General features: G+C 45.6%; 1 protein-coding gene across 4 annotated transcripts in view; it reads right to left on the bottom strand.

The window, feature by feature from the left end:
- The window catches only part of DCTN1 (dynactin subunit 1), a 100,408-nt gene that overhangs the window by 15,163 nt on the left and 65,831 nt on the right, over window positions 1-19,414 (bottom strand). For all 4 annotated transcript variants that reach the window (XM_068106396.2, XM_068106397.2, XM_068106399.2 and 1 more), the window contains 6 exons: window positions 19,140-19,292; window positions 18,864-19,024; window positions 16,719-16,887; window positions 12,781-12,849; window positions 12,568-12,630; window positions 12,310-12,459 (listed from right to left, as the gene is read on the bottom strand). In XM_068106396.2, the coding sequence (XP_067962497.2) occupies window positions 12,310-12,459; window positions 12,568-12,630; window positions 12,781-12,849; window positions 16,719-16,887; window positions 18,864-19,024; window positions 19,140-19,292 (765 nt within the window). The remainder of the gene's footprint in view (window positions 1-12,309; window positions 12,460-12,567; window positions 12,631-12,780; window positions 12,850-16,718; window positions 16,888-18,863; window positions 19,025-19,139; window positions 19,293-19,414) is intronic.

Genomic DNA, 19,414 nt, shown 5'->3' with positions numbered 1-19,414 from the left:
TTGACTCCAACCATAATTTAAATGCTACTGCTGCCATGTTGCTGCTTACTTCTGTGAAGTCAACCATATATTCTCAGCTGTCATATTCACAATCGCCATGCCCTTCAGTGCAAAATGACCAAAGCGACAGTTAAAAGGATTTTGAGTTGATGGCGTCACAGGCCTTGTGAAGACAAGCCTCAGCGATCGAGGCAGCAGGCTGTTGTCCATACACCGCCCAAATAATTACACTGTCTTCAGAAAGTATTCACACTTTTTTTTTTCTTTTCTTTCTTTCTTTTTTTGTATACTGCATCGAGGCTCGTGAAAGATCTGACATTTACTTCACAAACAAATCAACCAGACAAACAAAATATATAAAAAGAGGGAGCGGAAGACAAGAGAAGGGGAAGCACGCAAACACTTGAGAGCACACAACATTTAAGAGCAGGGAGTTGTGTGGGAAGTAGAGGGCTTGGGGGGAGGAGGCGTGGGAAGGGGGGGGGGGGGGGTGGGAGAAGTATAAAACACAAGGACACCAAGGACACCAAGGACTTCCAGGACAGGTGTTGGTATTTCAAAAAAGTGGAATTGGGGTGAAATTAGCAGGGGTAGAAAAGATCAAGGTTTTGGATGGGGGAAGATAAGAGATGGTGGTGAACAGATATTTTAAAGACCTGGACGGTGGAGTGGGATTGAAGAGAGTGAGGGAGTTTGTTCCAGAGGCGGGAGAAAAGAGGAATGAAGGAGTGAAGGTGAGCAGATAGTCTTGATTTTGGCAGTTTAACCATAAGAGGGTTGCAGGCAGATCTTGTGCGACCTGTAAGAATATTTGCTGGACAGAGCCCAGAGAGAGCTGGGGGGGCAAGGCCAGAGAGGAGTCTGTAGAAGACGGAAAGACCACCAACCTGCCTGCGGTGAGTGAGTGAGTGAGTGAGAGGCCCTTGGAGTTAGCTTCATCGCGGGAGATTCCAATGATTCTGAATGCTTTGGTTTCAACAGCGTGAAGATGAGCTAGGTGTGAGGCAGGCGCACCAGCCCAGAGGGGAGAGCAGTATTCCATTGAGCTGCGTATGAAAGCCTTGTATGTGGTGAGGAGCTCAGGTGTGCCAAGGAAGGACTTCGCACAACGGAGGATGCCCAGTCGGCGACTGGCTTTGGAGGCCAGATTTGAAATGTGGGTTTCCCAGGAAAGATCATGGCAGATAGTGAGACCCAAAAGCTCGAGTGACAGAACTTCTTGGAAAGGATTATTCAGAAAGTGGATGGGAGGGTTGTCCAGTCGGTCTTTTCGGAGAGACATCGTAAGAGTGTGAGATTTGTCGGGATTGAAAGACATGTTCCACTTGTTTGCCCAGTCTGTGATTTTGTCCAGGTCTGCAGAGAGTGAGGAGGCTACAGACCGCCGATCTGAAGGATGAAGAATGGAGCGACAGAGAGTAGAGTCATCAGCAAAGAGGTAGAGAGGATTTTCAAGAGAGTCAAAGAGATCATTGATGAAGACCAGAAAAAGCACAGGGCCCAGAACACTGCCTTGGGGAACTCCAGCCTGAACAGGAAGAGGAGATGAGAGAAACCCATTCAGGGCCACACGTTGACTACGACTAGAGAGGGGGTCTGCCAGCCATGCGTGGAGATTTCCATGGATACCAAAAGAGGAGAGTTTGGTGAGCAGAGCGGGGTGCCAGACCGTATCGAAGGCACGTGATATGTCAAGGGAGACGGCTCTAATTTCCTGTTTGGCATTGAGGACCTCCATCCATTGTTGAGAAAGCAGAAGCAGCATGTCCAGAGTAGAGTGACCAGGTCTGAAACCAAATTGATGACCAGAGATCAAGCCATTGGAAAAGAGGAAAGATTTCATATCTGAAGCAATGATGGATTCCATGACTTTGCTGATAATTGGGAGAAGGCTGATTGGTCTGTAGTTGCTGGGATGTTTTTGCACCTTTTTTGTGCAAAGCGGTGATGTTGGCAGATTTCCAAGCAGATGGCAGATGACCTTGAGCAAAAGAGAGGGTGAAGAGAACAGAGAGAGGGAGTGAAAGAGCAGAAGAACAGGATTTTAGGACCCATGGGCTGATGCCGTCAGGTCCAGTTGCAGAATCAGAGTCGAGGGTTGACAGAAACTTTTCCACCTTGTCAGGAGGAAAGGACACAGAGTCCAGGAGCAGCTGGGTACGACTGGGTACGGTGGGTACAGAGAGGGATGGGTTTGGGACACAAGCTTTAGAGGCAAACACAGAGTTGAGGCATTCAGCTTTTTCACGTGCGGAGTCAGCCGTGTGGCCGTTTGAGGTGAGGGAGGGGATGGAGGGGGAACAAACACCAGAAACAGATTTGACCAGACGCCACCAGGATTTGGAAGAGGGAGACAGATATGAGAGTTCATGGAAATTTCCACCCCCATTATCTCCTTGCCATCCACCTTTTGCCCTGTTCACGTGACTCGTGGTGGTCCCTCTCGGCCCTCCCCCGTTGGTATTTTGTGCATATAAGATTGTTCACGGTTCTGTTTAAATATTATTTTAAATATGTTTAACCTTTCCCCTTCAGTGGTTTATTCAGTGGTATATTACAACACGCTGTTTTTCTTCCTATTTAAAAGGCTTTTCTCAATTTCCTCTCCAACTCATTCCACGTCAAAAAAAAGAAATTCAATATCTTATACGTCTCCCTCACTACATGGTCTAAATTCACATTCATTCCATCCCTCCTCCATCGTTCTGAATCGGATTGCTAACTTGAAAATCACAACAAACCCAATTTGTTATCAATGTTCGTCTTTCATTAATCATCCACTTTCTAAACTCCCCTCTTGCCCCTCCCCTCCAAATCCCCCCCCTTGCGCCTACACTCCTAAACTCCCCCCTTTCCCCTCCACTCTTAAACTCCCCCCTTGCCCCTCCACTCCTGAACTCCCCCCCTGCCCTTCCCCTCCTAAAGTCCCCCCTTGCCCCTCCCCTCCAAATCCCCCCCCTTGCCCCTACACTCCTAAACTCCCCCCTTGCCCCTCCACTACTAGACTCCCCCCTTGCCCCCCCCTCCTAAACTCCCCCCTTGCCCCTCCCCTCCTAAACTCCCGCCTCACTCCTCCCCTTCAAAACTACCCCCCAACTCCTCCCATTCAAATCTCCCCCCATACCATTCCTCTCAAATTCTCCCTCCTCCCCCCTCCTCAAAGTTGCCTCCTCCCCACCTCGTCTCCCTTCTATCTCATGCCTCCACCCCCCCCCCCAACCTTCTACTGTCCCATGCCCCCCCTCAAACAACCCCTCACTCTGCCTCATCCCTTCACCACCAAACCTTTCATCCTCCTCATCCTTCCTTTTCTTGGAACTCTTCTGTAATCTCTGACACACTATCAACTGCTCTCCCTACCTCCCCCTCTCATCCTTCATCTTACCCTAATCCTCCCCTCCCCTGTCCTGTACCCGATGCTCCCCCTCTCTCTTCTTTAACGGTATGGACCTCAAACATCCGGGGCCTTCGCTCAAACCTGACTGATCTCTCCATACAGGTTGCTTTTGACAATCCAGACTTGATCTGCTTAACAGAGACTTTCCTCCTTCAACATGTCTCTGATTCCTCAATATCTCTTCCTGGTTACTCCCTCTTCCGGTATGATAGACCTGAGCCTCGTCCTGGTGGTGGGGTGGCTATCTTTATCAAAAACTCTCTTCCTCATTCTCCTTGCACTGCCCTCTCTTCTCCTCACCCCTAGGAGTACCTCTGGCTACGGCTTCCTCTCCGCTCCCACCTTTTGTTCATATGTGTTCTGTTCCGTCCCCCAAACAGTGATGACTCAATTTACATTTCACTCTCTGACAACATGGACCAACTTCTATCCACTCATCCCAACTCTCTCTTCCTCATATGTGGTGACTTCAACTCTCATCATGCCACCTGGTTGGGTGTGGGTTCCTCTCTCACCAGTCATGGCACCTCAGCAAAGGACTTCTGTGACTCACTGGGATTGACACAATCTGTCAATTTCCCGACCCGGATCTCAGCCAATGGAGTTTCTTCTCTTCTAGACTTGGTTATGACAAACTTCCCTGCTAATGTCTGCTGCTCTTATTCTGCTCCAATCGGTTCTTCTGATCATGTGCTTGTCAAAGTGGACATCTCTCTGGCCATTCTCAGAGAGCCTCCTCAGCGTCGAAGAGTCTGGCATTTCACTCAGGCCGACTGGGACGGGCTTCAAGCAGCCATCCATCGTCTGGATTGGTCTCCCATCTCCACTGCCTCTGACATCAATTCTTCCTGGGAATTCTTCCAAAGCAAACTGATCTCTCTCATGCACAGATTTATCCCATCTCGTCTTCAGTTGTCTTACCCTTCCTCCCGTCCATGGTACACCGAATCTTGTGGTGAGGCAGTTGCCCTGAAACAACTTGCCTTTGCCTCTTGGAAGGCTAATCCAACTGAAGGCAATCTCAGTTCCTTCCACCAAGCTCGGAACAAGTGTGTGTCTACCCTCAGGAGTGCCAGGAAGCACTATCTCTCCTCACTCAAGAACGAACTCTCAAACCTGTCTCCTTCCTCCAAATCCTGGTGGCGTCTGGTCAAATCCGTTTCTGGTGTTTGTTCCCCCTCCATCCCCTCCCTTACCTCAAATGGCCACACAGTTGACATCGCACGTGACAAAGCCGAATGCCTCAACTCTGTGTTTGCCTCAAAATCTTTTGTCCCAAACCCATCTCTCTCTGTTCCCACCCTTCCCAGTCGAACCCAACTGCTCCTGGACTCTGTGTCCTTCTCTCCTGACAAGGTGGAGGAGTTTTTGTCTAACCTCGAATCTGATTCTGCAACTGGACCAGACGGCATCAGCCCACGGGTCCTAAAATCCTGCTCTGCCACTCTATCTCACCCTCTCTCTGTTCTTTTCACCCTATCTTTTGCTCAAGGTCATCTGCCAGCATCCTGGAAATCAGCAAACATTACCGCTTTACACAAAAAAGGTGCAAAAACAGATCCTTTTAACTACAGACCAATCAGCCTGCTCCCAATTATCAGCAAAGTCATGGAATCCATCATTGCTTCGGATATGAAATCTTTCCTCTTCTCCAATGGCTTGATCTCTGATCATCAATTTGGATTCAGACCAGGTCACTCTACTCTGGACATGCTGCTTCTCCTGTCTCAACAATGGATGGAGGTCCTCAATGCCAAACAGGAAATTAGAGCTGTCTCCCTCGACATATCACGTGCCTTCGATACGGTCTGGCACCCAGCTCTGCTCACCAAACTCTACTCCTATGGTATCCATGGAAATCTCCATGCATGGCTTGCGGACTTCCTCTCTGGTCGTAGTCAACGTGTGGCCCTGAATGGATTTCTCTCATCTCCCCTTCCTGTTCAGGCTGGAGTTCCCCAAGGCAGTGTGCTGGGCCCTGTGCTTTTTCTGGTCTTTATCAATGATCTCTCAGACTCTCTGGAAAATCCTCTCTATCTCTTTGCTGATGACTCCACTCTCTGCCGCTCCATTCCTCTTCCCTCAGATCGGCAGTCTGCAGCCTCCTCACTCTCTGAAGACCTGGACAAAATCACAGACTGGTCAAACAAGTGGAACATGTCTTTCAATCCTGACAAATCTCACACTCTTACTATGTCTCTCCGAAAAGATCGACTGGACAACCCTCCCATCTACTTTCTCAACAATCCTCTCCAAGAAGTTCTGTCGCTCAAGCTTTTGGGTCTCACTATCTGCCATGATCTTTCTTGGGAAAACCACATTTCCAAGCTGGCCTGCAAAGCCAGTCGCCGACTGGGCATCCTCCGTCGTGCGAAGTCCTTCCTAGGCACACCTGAGCTCCTCACCACATACAAGGCTTTCATCCGCAGCTCAATGGAATACTGTTCTCCCCTATGGGCTGGTGCTCCTGCCTCACACCTAGCTCGGCTTCACGCTGTTGAAACCAAAGCTTTCAGAATCATTGGAATCTCCCGCGATGAAGCTATCTCTGAGGGCCTTTCACTCACTCACCGCAGGCAGGTAGGTGGTCTTTCTGTCTTCTACCGACTCCTCTCCGGCCTTGCTCCACCAGCTCTCTCTGTGCTCTGTCCCCCAAATATTCCAACAGGTCGCACAAGATCTGCCAGCAAGCCTCTGATGGTTAAACTGCCAAAATCTCGACTCTCTGCTCACCTTCACTCCTTCATTCCTCTTTTCTCCCGCCTCTGGAACAAACTCCCACACTCCCTTGAATCCCACTCCTCCCTCCAGGTCTTTAAAACAGCTGTTCACCACCATCTCTTATCTTCCCCCATCCAAAACCTTGATCTTTTCTACCCCCGCTAATTCACCCCAGATCCACCTTGTTTGAAATTCCAACTTCTTTCCTGGAAGTCTTGGCAGTGTCCATATGTTTTATACCTCTCCCACCGCCCCCTTCCCATGCTCCCCCCCCAAAGCCCTCGCCCTCTCTCAGATCTCTCGATGTCTCCATGTCTCTCGGTCCCTGCTCTCAAATGTTGTGTTTGTGTCCTTCCCCCTCTCTCCCCATCTTGTCTACCGCTCCCGATGTTATATGTTTTATGTGTCGGTTTGTCTTTCTGTGTGATTAATGTTCGCTCTTTCACGAGCCTCGATCTTGTATACAAAAAAAAAAAAAAAAAAAAAAAAAGTTATCTCCTGAGAACGGAGAGATGTTGTTTCCTGGCTCTCCTGAGGGTGGACACACACTTGTTTCGGGCTTTGTGAAAGGAAATGAGATTTCCTTCCGTTGGATTTGCTTTCCAGGAGACGAAAGCAAGTTGTTTCTGGGCAATAGCCTCACCACAAGATTCCGTGTACCATGGACGGGAGGAAGGGTATGACAACTGAAGACGAGATGGGATAAATCTGTGCATGAGAGCAATTTACTTTGGAAGAATTCCCAGGATGAGTTGATGTCAGAGGCGGTAGAGATGGGAGACCAGTCCAGATGATTGATGGCTGCTTGAAGACCGTGCCAGTTGGCCTGAGTGAAATGCCAGACTCGTCGACGCTGAGGAGGCTCTCTGAGAATGGTCAGAGAGATGTCCACTTTAACAAGCACATGATCAGATGAGCCGATTGGAGCAGAAGAAGAGCAGCAGACATTTTCAGGGAAGTTAGTCATAACCAAGTCCAGAAGGGAAGATGCTCCGTTGACTGAGATCCGGGTCGGGAAATTGCCATTGTGTCAGTCCCACTGAGTCACAGAAGTCCTTTGCTGAAGAGCCATGGCTGGTGAGAGGGGTATCCACACCCAGCCAACTGGCATGGTGACAAATGAAATCACCACATATGAGGAAGAGAGAGTTGGGATGGGTAGATAGAAGTTGGTTCATATTATCAGACAGCGAGATGTAGATGGAGTCATCACTGTTTGGTGGACGGTACAACACACATATGAACAAAAGGTAGGAGCGAAGGGGAAGCCGTAGCCAAAGGTATTCCTGGGGGTGAGGTGGAGAGAGGGCAGTGCAGGGCGATTGAGGAAGAGAGTTTTTTTATAAAGATAGCAACCCCCCCTCCAGGACGAGGCTCAGGTCTATCATACCGGAGGAGGGAGTAACCTGGGAGAGATACCAAGGAATCAGAGACATCATGAAGGAGGAAAGTTTATGTTAAGCAGATCACGTCTGGGTTTGTCAGAAGCAACCTGTATGGAGAGATCAGTCAAGTTTGAGCGAAGGCCCCGGATGTTTGAGGCCCATACTGTTAAAGAAGAGGAAGGGGGAGCATCGGATACAGAACAAGGGGGGGGGGGGGGGGGAGCGGTAGGGTTAGATGTGGAAGAGGAGGAAGAGGTAGGGAGAGCTGTTGAAGGTGTGTCAGAGATTTCAGAATAGCTTGGAGAAAGGGAAGAATGGGGCGGACAAAAGGTTTGATGGTGATTGGGTGAGGCGCAGTGAGGTGTTATTTGAGGAGGGGGAAGAGTGAGGCAGAAGGTTGAGGGAGATGAAGGTGAAAGTTGGAAGGGGGAAGAAGCGGGGAGGATGCTTTGAGGAGGAGGAGTGAGAGGGGAGTCTAGGAGGGGAGGAGTGAGGGAGAGTCTCGGAGGGGAGGGGTGTGGGGGGAGTTTAGGAGGGAAGGGGCAAGGGGGGAGATCTGAAAGGGATGGGTGATGGGGAAGATTTGGAGGGGAGGGGCAAGGGGGAAGATTTGAAAGAGATGGGTGATGGGGATGATTTGGAGGGGAGGGGCAAGGGGGTAGATTTAGAGGGGAGGGGTGATGGGGAAGTTTGGAGGGGAGGGGTGATGGGGAAGTTTTGGAGGGAAGGGGTGATGGGGAAGATTTGGAGGGGAAGGGCAAGGGGGAAGATTTGAAAGGGATGGGTGATGGGGAAGATTTGGAGGGGAGGGGCAAGGGGGAATATTTGAAAGAGATGGGTGATGGGGAAGATTTGGAGGGGAGGGGCAAGGGGGTGGATTTGGAGGGGAGGGGTGATGGGCAAGTTTTGAAGGGGAGGGGTGATGGGGAAGTTTTTGAGGGAAGAGGTGATGGGGAAGTTTTGGAAGGGAGGGGTGAGATTGGATTTTGAAAAATGTTCGATTAATGGGAAACGAACATTTATTGCAAAATGAGTTTCTTGAGACCTTCGAGTCAAAAATACGTTTGAGGACGCTGAAGGATGGGTGGAGTTCTGGAGAGTTTAGGGAATGTATGAAAGAGGCACTGTAACTGTAAGAGATGGAATTTTTTTTTGGAATGAATAGATTTGGTGAGCAAGTCAAAAGCATCCTTTTATAGAAGAAGAAGAAAAAGGTGTTATAGTATATGACAGAATACAGTTCTTCAGGGGACAGTTTAAACATTTTTTAACGACGTGAACACGTGATCACGAACAACGAGGTCGAAGAACGAACAAACAAATAAGAACGAACAACAGATAAGAACAGAGAAGGGAATTTTTTATATTTTTTTTGAGTTGAGATGAAAACAGAGACAGAGACCGAACGTGAAACGTGAAAAATAGAGACCGAAAGTAATTGCGAGCGCAATCGAAGAACCGCTGAGACAGAAACAAAGCCTCAAGCCAAGGTCAGACACGGTAGCCTACTAGTACTACACTAAGCCTCAGAATATGCGACACGAACTAACCGACGATTCTGTACACAGGTATGAAAAACCAACACCAAGAATACTATTAAAGACACACCAATAGTTACACACAGTCACACACCGAAAGAAAAATACAGTTTCGACAAAAACACAATTGTGAAAAGTTACTTAACTTCGAAAGCGTGCGCGCATGGACAGCTTTTCTTTTTTTTCTTTTTTTTTTGTATACAAGATCGAGGCTCGTGAAAGAGCGAACATTAATCACACAGAAAGACAAACAGACACACAAGACAAATAACATCGGGAGCGGTAGACAAGATGGGGAGAGAGGGGGAAGGACACAAACACAACATTTGAGAGCAGGGACCGAGAGACATGGAGACATCGAGAGAACTGTGGGAGGGAGAGGGCTTTGGGGAGGAGGCATGGGAAGGGGGGGGGGGGGGTGGGAGAGGTATAAAACATATGGACACTGCCAAGACTTCCAGGAAAGAAGTTGGAATTTCAAACAAGGTGGATCTGGGGTGAATTAGTGGGGGTAGAAAAGATCAAGGTTTTGGATGGGGGAAGATAAGAGATGGTGGTGAACAGCTGTTTTGAAGACCTGGAGGGAGGAGTGTGATTGAAGTGAGTGTGGGAGTTTGTTCCAGAGGCAGGAGAAAAGAGGAATGAAAGAGTGAAGGTGAGCAGAGAGCCGAGATTTCGGCAGTTTAACCATCAGAGGGTGGCTGGCAGATCTTGTGCGACCTGTAGGAATATTTGGGGGACAGAGCACAGAGAGAGCTGGGGGAGCAAGGCCTGAGAGGAGTCGGTAGAAGACAGAAAGACCACCTACCTGCCAGCTTTGAAGAGACGTGACGTGACGTGACGAGAAGAGACGTGAAGAGACTTTGAAGAGATTTAAAACGTTAGACAAGTGGTCGATGTTCGGGAAGTTAGGGGGAGAAGAGAAAATCTAAGAAATAAGCAATACAGCGAAGGAAAGAACTTAAATTCACAGAACACCTATGGGGGTAGGGAAGCCGAGAGAAACCAGGCCGCGCACGCGGTGGGACAGAAAACGATTAAATTATACAAAAGTTTGCAAGAATTGCAAATCAACACCAACTGGAAAACATTTGACCATTTTGACCACATACCCCTTGACCATTTTGTTGTGTTAAAGCTTCAATATAAAATGTATTAAATAGACATTTTTTGTCACTGATTGACACATAATACCCCATAATGTCAAAGTGGATTTTGTTTCTAGAAATTTTCACAAAATAATTAAAAATGAAATACAGAAATATCTAATTTACATAAGTATTCAACCCTCTGAGTCAATACTTGGTAGAAGCACCTTTGGCAGCGATTACAGCTTCGAGTCTTCTTGGGTATGTCTATCAGCTTTGCATAGCTGGATTTGGGGAGTTTCCCCCATTCTTTCTTCCAGATTTGCTCAAGCTTTGTCGTCGGTAAACTGTCGTCGGTAAAGGTTTGATGGGGAGCGTCGGTAAACAGCAATCTTCAAGTCTTTCCACAGATTGTCAATGGGATTCAAGTCTTGACTTTGGCTGGGTCACTCAAGGAGTTTAAAGTTTTTGTTCTGAAGCCATTCCAGCGTTGCTTTAGCTGTATACTTGGGGGTCATTGTCCTGTTGGAATGTAAATATTCGCTGCAGCGTAAGGTCTTTTGCACTCTGAAGCAGGTTCTCCAAGGATATGCCAGTATTTGGCTCCATTCATTGATTCCTCTCTCTCTAACCTTCCAAGTCTTCCAGTCCCTGCCACTGAAAAGCATCCCCATAGCATGATGCTGCCATCACCATGCTTCACAGTGGGGATGGTGTTAGATGGGTGATGAGCTGTGCTTGGTTTCCGCCAGATGTAGCGCTTTGCATTCAGGCCAAATAGTTCAATTTTCATCTCAACAGACCACAGAGACTTTTGTCTCATGTTCTGATTCTTTCACATGCCTTTTTGCAAACTTCAAGCATGCGGTCATGTGCTTTTTTCTCAGGAGTGGCTTCTGCCTGAGCACTCCTCCATAAAGCCTAGATTTGTGAAGTGCTGCAGAGACTTTTATCCTTCTGGTAAGTTCTCCCATCTCAGCCAACGAACTCTTTAGTTCTGCAGCATGGTCATTGGATTATTGGTCACCTCCCTGACCAAGGTCCTTCTTGTCTGGTTGCCAGCTTGTCTTGTCCGGTTTGGTCGGATGGCCAGCTTGAGGAAAAGTTTCGGTAGTTCCATTTTCTATCCATTTCCAAATGAAGGAGCTCGCTGTGCTCTTGGAAACTTTCAACACTCCAGAAATTGTTTTATAACTGCTCTGACATGCACTGTCAACTGTGGGACTGTATATAGAAAGGTTGCTTTCTAAATCATGTCCTATCAATTGAATTGGCCACAGGTGGGCTCCAATCAAGTTGTTGAGGCATCTCAAGGATGATCAAAGGATATTGGATGCACCTGAACTCAATTTGGAGTGTCACAGCGAAGGGGTTGAATAGTTATTCACTCGAGACATTTCAGCTTTTGTTTTTTAATTATTCTGTATAAATTTCAAAAAAAAATGTAAAAAAAATTCCACTTTGACATTATAGGGTAGTGTATGTCAGTGACAAAAAAAAAATCTCAATTTAATATTTTATAAATTCAGGCAGTACCACAATAAAATGTGAAAAAGTCAAGGGGTGTGAATACTTTCTGAAGGCACTGTATGTGGCATTCTCTCAAGCAGGGCTTTTACCATGGAGGTTACCCAGGTCCTTGCTATTATTTCTGACTATTTTCTCTTAAATGAGCACATTACCAATCGACCAGGGAACATAAAACCCATGTCATTATAAAGGTCTTTGCTGAGGACTTCTGGGTGGGGGAGAGGACAGAATTGGGGTTTGGGAGAGTGGGGGGGGGGGGGGGGGGGTGGAAGGGGGAGAGTGGGGGGGGGGGGGTGGAGGGAGGAGGGTGGAGTGGAAGTAAGGATGGGACAGATTTGGAAGGAGAAGGTTGAGGCTATGGAAGGGGTGTTGGGGGTGAGGACTTTCGGTGGATGGCGGGCAAGGTGGTTTGAAGAGATGTCAGAACTTCATGTGTAAGTACATTTGCAGTAAAAGTGTAACTGGCCACATGTGTATTACATTAGGGGGAGTGGTGACGAAATCACCCTATGGGTAATGTTCCAGTAATGTGGAAATACAAGTTAAATGGATGCAGGATATCCTTATTATTTGGCTATTCAGCCAACATTACACCGAAGGAAAAAAGATTTGAAGTGAAGAAACCACAGCATCGGAGATCAGAGGCAAACCTGAGGTCCAAAGGCCAAGGCGGCCGGAATTCCCGGAGCATCCGTGCCCGGCATGCGCCTGCGAACTTTCTTGCAGAAATGAAACACGTCACTGATGGACGTCTCTAAGTTTTTGAGCATGACGCAAAAACTGCTCGTCTCCTGCGATGGCTGTCAAGCGCAGGCAATAAAAATGAGGAGTACAGCACAGGGAGCAATCAAATAAGACACGTCGGTGACCTAGTGGCAAAATAAGTACTTTGTGAAATGGTGTTGTACCTGAACGAATGTCTTCAGCCTTCTGACCTCAACTGCCATGCAGTCAAGGGCACTTTGCGTTATCTATGGGGGACCACATGAATGCATTAGAAAAATATCCTGTTCACAGACAGACATACATAACCTTTGGCTACCTTCAGTGGCGGAGGTAACAAATTAGCTCAAGGTATGAAAATCGTTGCGAGGGCATTCCTTCCTTTGCAATCCAATTACCTTGATGTGATCTGCAAGCTGAACTGTGCAGTCCTCTGGTTGCTCTGCAAGGTGGATGCTGTGCAGGTGCTGCAAGAATAGAACATCAAGACATCAATTGTGCGTGTGTTGAAGCATTATATATATATATATATATATATACAGGGTGTTTCAAAAAAAAAAAGTGAACTATTTGAGCAGCCTGATGTCCTGTCGTTTCTAATGGTATACCCTTTTCTCTTGCAGGTTATGGTGGTGGTGATATGCCATTCCGAACAAGTCGTCAGTAGGACCCTATGTCAACTATGGGGTTCACAGTGGAACAAAAAGTAAAAATTGCGACTTTGTGCTTTGAGAATGAAATTATACGTGCAGATGCACCGATGATACTGTCAAGTATTACAATGTTCACACCCGTAATGAACCTTCCAATAGTAGCATTCAGTGGTTTGTGAAGCACTTCCAAGCACGTGAAAGCACGGCCGCACACCAAATGTTACCAAGGACCAAGGGAACATTGATCTTGTGAGAGATTCTGCTATCAAAAGTTCGAACAAATCCCACCGTCGGCGTTCCCAAGAAATGGCGATCTCAGCCTCATCTATGTGGTGCATTCTCAGTCCTGAACTCAAGCTCTACCCCTACAATCTGTAAGGCATAAACTAACTATGAATGACATGGGAAGACGAGTAACAATGTGTGATTGCTTGAGTGACTGAATGGAAAGGTACCCAAATGGGATCATCTCCATGTAGTTCATTGATGAAGCACACTTCCATTTGAATGGGGCTATCAACAATCACAACAACATCTTCTGGGGGTGTTGAGCCTCCTGAGGAGGAGACCGAGATGTCTCTCAAGGGCCCCAAGTCCACTTGCTTCTGTACATTGAATGGCAAATGGGGGTAATGCTGGGACCATATTGGTACGATGACGCCAATGGTGAACAGTCAATGGTCAACGGCGAGTGGTACCGAGTCTTACACTGATCTCGCTCAGCTACCGTCTCCAAACCAACTCAGACTTGCATGGTTCATGCAGGACGGTGCCCCACCGCACACTGCAGGTAAAACCATCGACTTGCTCCACCAGCTGTTTGAAAATTGCGTCATTAGCCTGAGCACAGCGTGGGCGCCCCACAGCCCGGATTTGAATCCATTGGATTTTTTCTTTTGGGATGCTGGCAAAAGTCAAGTTTACACCAACAAACGTCGAAACCCTGGCTGCCCTGAAGCAGGAGGTGGAGGACTACCGTGAGGCTACCATTCCAGCCACTTGCAGACGAGTTGTGCATAATTTCAGTCAGAGCACACATTGAAAATGACAATTACAAGCAGTATTAGTGATTTCAAAATGGCATGGCATATGCTTTCCATCAATTAACGTACTACCTTTTATAATGTTTATACAATAAAACGTTCAAATAGTCCACTTTTTTGAAACTCCCTGTATGTGTACACACACACGTACACACACACACACACGTACACACGTACACACACGTACACACACACACACACACACACACACACACACACACACACACACACACACACACACACACACACACACACACACACACACACACACACACACACACACACACACACGCACACACACGCACACACACACACGTCTCCGAACTCTTTTTCTCCAAAACAGGTAAAGATATTCAAATGAGAGAAACAGATATTATCGATCTTTATTCTACCATGGAGCATATTTATTTGTCATCGTAATCACCACTGCAGTCCACACATTTAATTCAGGTTGTTTTGTGATGCCGTCACGATAGAACGATACATTCTACTGACTTAAGGGTGTAGTACTGGTGAAAAATTGAGAAAACTACATAGGTACCTTTGAGAGGCCTTTACACAAAAACAAAGTCAAGTTAATATCTAATTTTCAGTTTTTCTTGAAAGATATAATCTTGGCTTTAACTCAGACCAGTTTCAACGCTGCTTTGTCATATTACATGCATATAATTTGCATAAATTAGACCGTCAATAAAAAACAAGGAAAAACAAAGAACACATTTCTACTTCTATCTTCTATGTCACCTATCATTTTCACACAAAACTTTGTACATGTATTATACATGTGTTACTCTACTACCTGATGAGAGGATTTTGTGAAATTATGTCAAATGTTCACTAATTACCTAATTATGCCAATTACCAGATAAAACTTGGTTGTCCTTCAATAAATCCACAATGGCTACTCCTATAAACAAAAGCCTTCATCATTTTAAAGGAAGTGATATTCTGAATATCCTGTCCAAATTTCAGCCCAAAAGAATGATGCATTTCCCAAGTTATAACAAATTTCATGCAAAATATTATATTGAATTGAATTGAAATTTGAATTTTTCAATAATTAGGAGTACTTCTATGACCTCTAATAGCATGATTCGTGTTTATAAGACTATAAGGAAACTGTTCAGCTTAAAAAAAAAAAAAAAAAAAAAAAAAAAATCACCTGTTCACCAGTACTACACCCTTAACCAAAGCTTCACAGCTGCCTTGACATCATCATTGGAATAGAAATGTTCTCCACTAAGGTGTTCCCTGCCGGCAGGTCCCGTGAGAGGTGCCATCCTGCAGGCCACCCTCCCTGCCTCATGGGGTGGCCCCTATAATAATTATATCCCCTCTTCCATGCCCACAGCACATTTAACCACCATGGCTTGCACACAACGGCCAAACAGTTCATGACAATCTATCTATAATTCCAGTAATCTCTGTGTGTATGTTTGTATGTTTGTATGTTTGTATGTTTGTATGTCTGTGACCGCTGTTTCTCGACAACCACGGGTCCGATATACTTTAAACTTGCCAGGTATATTGCTGGGGACCCGAGGATGTGCCTTTTCAAGGTTTCATATTAATCGGAGAAGTAGTTACCGAGCTATGTCCAAAAAACGATTCAACCAATCAGAGAGCAGCGAGCTATCACGTGTGCCGAACGTGGCGAACAGACTCTGCCTCGGACGGCACATTTGAGAGCGTATTCATTTATTTCACGTTGGCAAACTGTGTTGCCGCTATGTTGGCGTTAAACTATGTTTTAAAACGAATTAAAACTAATTTGCGATTCATCGTAACTGCGATATGCGACCTTCCGGACAGTCAAATGAGGACGTCACTTCCGGACTTACGTAGCGGCTAGCGGGCGCCATTTGGAGGAGCTGGGAGGACTCAGCCTGAGTGAGCCTGAGTGAGTATATCAAGACAAGAACAAGATCTAGAAGGAGGTATGTACGGTGCGATTCATATAATATATTGTTTAGTTATCGTCGATGAGGAATTTGGGGGCCCGATTAACTGCAGCGCCATCCGAGCTGCGGCGTCGGGACGATACATTCATTGTACGGTAACATCACGCACTTACGGGCACGTCCTATATATATAGTACGGGCATGCCCTAGTCCTATAAAAGCACGTAGCACTTTCATTCCTTGTGCCTTTCTGTATCCGCAAGTTTTCACCTGGCCACACCCTCTAACAAGACGTTTTTACACAAACAACCTTCTCCAAGCTATACTGTCTATAAATTCCATATGCTGCCTCAGCCAACTAACTCTGACAGATCCCTGATATATGGCAATCTAAGTAATGCACGAAACACTTGGAAGATACTATTGTTACAACAATCTAGGTATGGATCCTACTTCCCCATGCCCCTCCACCCCCATGTTAATTACAAGCAGTACAGTGAGTGATTTGGAAATGGCATGGTGTATGCTTTCCATCAATGTATCACTGAACTTACTACCTTTTATAATGTTTCTACAATAAAACGTTCAAATAGTCCACTTTTTTTGAAACTCCCTGTATGTGTGTACACGTACACACACACGTAAACACACACACACACGAAACCTATTTTTAACCAAAATAAGATTTAAAAACAGATCATGATTTTAATTACTGAGTAATACACCATCCCAGCTTTACCTGATAGTACTTGATGGCTTTAGTCAAGGGTTCCACATTAACCGTCTCATCGAGCCGGTCGTTGCGTAACAGTTCGATGAGGTTGTCTATCGATCGTTCGTGCACACTCATCTCTCCATGCAAACTGCCGATCTTGCGGTACACCTCCACATCACACTGGCCCAGTGCCCTGGTGGAAGGACAGTATCATAATCAACATGATTAAATGCTGCAACAATAACGTGGCTGATTCAAAAAATAATTATTTTTACGACTTTCCTTCTATGTGGCAACAGGAGCAGTTTCAGAGGCCATTTATGTGAAAGCAATTTGCAGAGCTGTGTTCTCTCTTCATCACAATTACTCAAACAAATCGTTTCGCCTTGTGCAAACGTGGCATTTTCAGAACCTCGTTTTGCCGAGGATGTACTTGCACTATAATTGTGATGGTAAATTTGCTCCAATGAGATGTACGTATATTCAATATGCGACTTTCGAAATGACGTATGGATGTTAAATTTGGCCATTTGCGCATGCGCTGTATACGTTTACACTTTTAGTTCAACTCACCGGGCACTTTTAACCTGTCATTGCTTGCATGAAATCTGTAATTCAAATTGTCTTTTAAAAATAATTTTCAGCATTTACATGATTGGCAATTTCAGAATGTTTAACCATAATCGTTCTGTTCCTGAATACAAATCAGACCTACAGAAATATAGAACACACAAGAAATATCCGTGGATGATAGGAGTTGGGTTCGCACCATTTCCTGTCAATCCATTTAGCTACCGGCGTCCGTGGTTATAACACACCACACCACACGAACGTGGATACTTTGAGACCTGGGAGTGCTCCATTCCACCTCCTGAAACCCGCATTTGGAGATACCAACCAAAGACACACACACATCTCGTTTTTTTCATTTCTGATACACACACACACACAAACTTCTTTCACCAATAGGTGCAATATATATATATATATATATATATATATATATATATATATATATATATATATATATATATATATATATATATATATATATATATATATATATATATATATATATCTTATATATTTATAATGGCACTCAACCCACACAACTCTCCCTCCCATCTCTATGGCCACCAACTCCTCTTAAACATGAATAGAACATGTTATCATTTTAAACTCAACCTGTGGATTGACAAGTTCCAGATACAACTTTCGCATCAGTGTTAAGCATGAAGGCTTAGTTAGAAGACACACATCTACAAATCTTTTGCCTTTCATGGACCCACATCATCAGGAGTTTTTACAATATGGAGGCAAGATTTCAACTTTTTTGGGCGAATTGATTGGTAAGTTCTCCAATTGTTTTGTTGTGCAGAGGCACACCCCTTTCTCCCAGGTACGCTGTCAAGTATTTTCAGTTTCTTTAATTTTTCTTTAGTCATGAAACATGTCCAGGCCACCCAGATTTACTTCGTGACGAGGGGTTTCTGCACATGCGCTCCGAGCAATCTGTCTCAGATTATGTCATTTCAAAAGTGCTGTATTGGTAGGATGACGAAAGTTCAAATTTGTTTCATTGCCAATGCCGAAGAGGACATAATCAAATGAAAGAGCAAATACTGCACAAGTGAGCTTCACAACAAAGAGTGTCATTCATTGTCCTCTTGGTTGTGACGGGAAAAAAGCGACATTCTTTAACCAAACTTGGTGGTGTAATGGTTAGCGCATTATCTCCAAGTCTGATAAGTCGGCGGTTCGAACCCCGGCGAGTCCAAAAGACTACAAATGGTACGTGCTGCTGCCCTATTTGCTTTTGCATGGAAAAACAACCGTATGTTGGCAACCACTGTGCAGCCTTGATGGGCCTAATGGCCTCTTCCTACGTTGAAGTTCCTTGTGAGGGAATTCATATGCAAGAGGAAGAGCAAGCTTATTTAAATAGCAGTATATATACACACCTTCTAAAAGGCAATTGGCTTATTGTGCGGATTTATGTGATTTCAGTGGCCCCGGGAGTGAAATTAGCCGTTATTGACTATGCAGATGGAAGAAGTTTAAGGGAGGCGGAGAGGGGAGGTCAGTTACATTCAAATTCATGCAACCTTAGTACACACATGAAAAGGTAGGTAGCATTTGCGCATTTCAAGAGCACACCCCAATACTCACGTCTCATATTTATGCAGAATAGCCTGGAGCAGGTTCAGCGAGTACACAAGTCCTGCCGAGAAGCTCAAGTGTTCACCCTGAGCACCGCGCATCACCGAGACTTTCTCCATGCTATCGGACAAATCAAACTTCTCCGCAGCTTGCTTGCCTACAAGGTCTGCCTGGAAATGGCGTGATGCAAAAGGATAAACAGCTCAAGTCTCTTTCATATGATCCGAACTGTTATCAATAAAGGTATGCCGTAATGGACAAATAAACCCCACCCTCAATGGGCACCTTGCACACAAGCCTGGGAATTAGCAGTGTAACCAGGATGCAATCGTTATCGCTGCCATGATGCAGAAACGAGTCTGGCATAAAGGTGGTCATGAGAGCCACGTGATGGTTTGCCTGTTGTACCTCCATGTTGCGCAGCTCCATATCGATGGCCTGGTCACAGGAACATTCAAAAGCAATGCTTTCTTATATGATCAAACACATTTGTGTGTTTTACATCAGAAGGATTTATTCATCGTTCAAAAACAATTTGGAGCCATCCATTTATTACATAC

This window comes from Myxine glutinosa, chromosome 2 (assembly GCF_964187855.1).
Source record: "Myxine glutinosa chromosome 2, kmMyxGlut1.1, whole genome shotgun sequence".
In the NCBI taxonomy this organism is placed as follows: domain Eukaryota; kingdom Metazoa; phylum Chordata; class Myxini; order Myxiniformes; family Myxinidae; genus Myxine; species Myxine glutinosa.
This window is presented reverse-complemented; position numbering and strand designations above follow the sequence as displayed.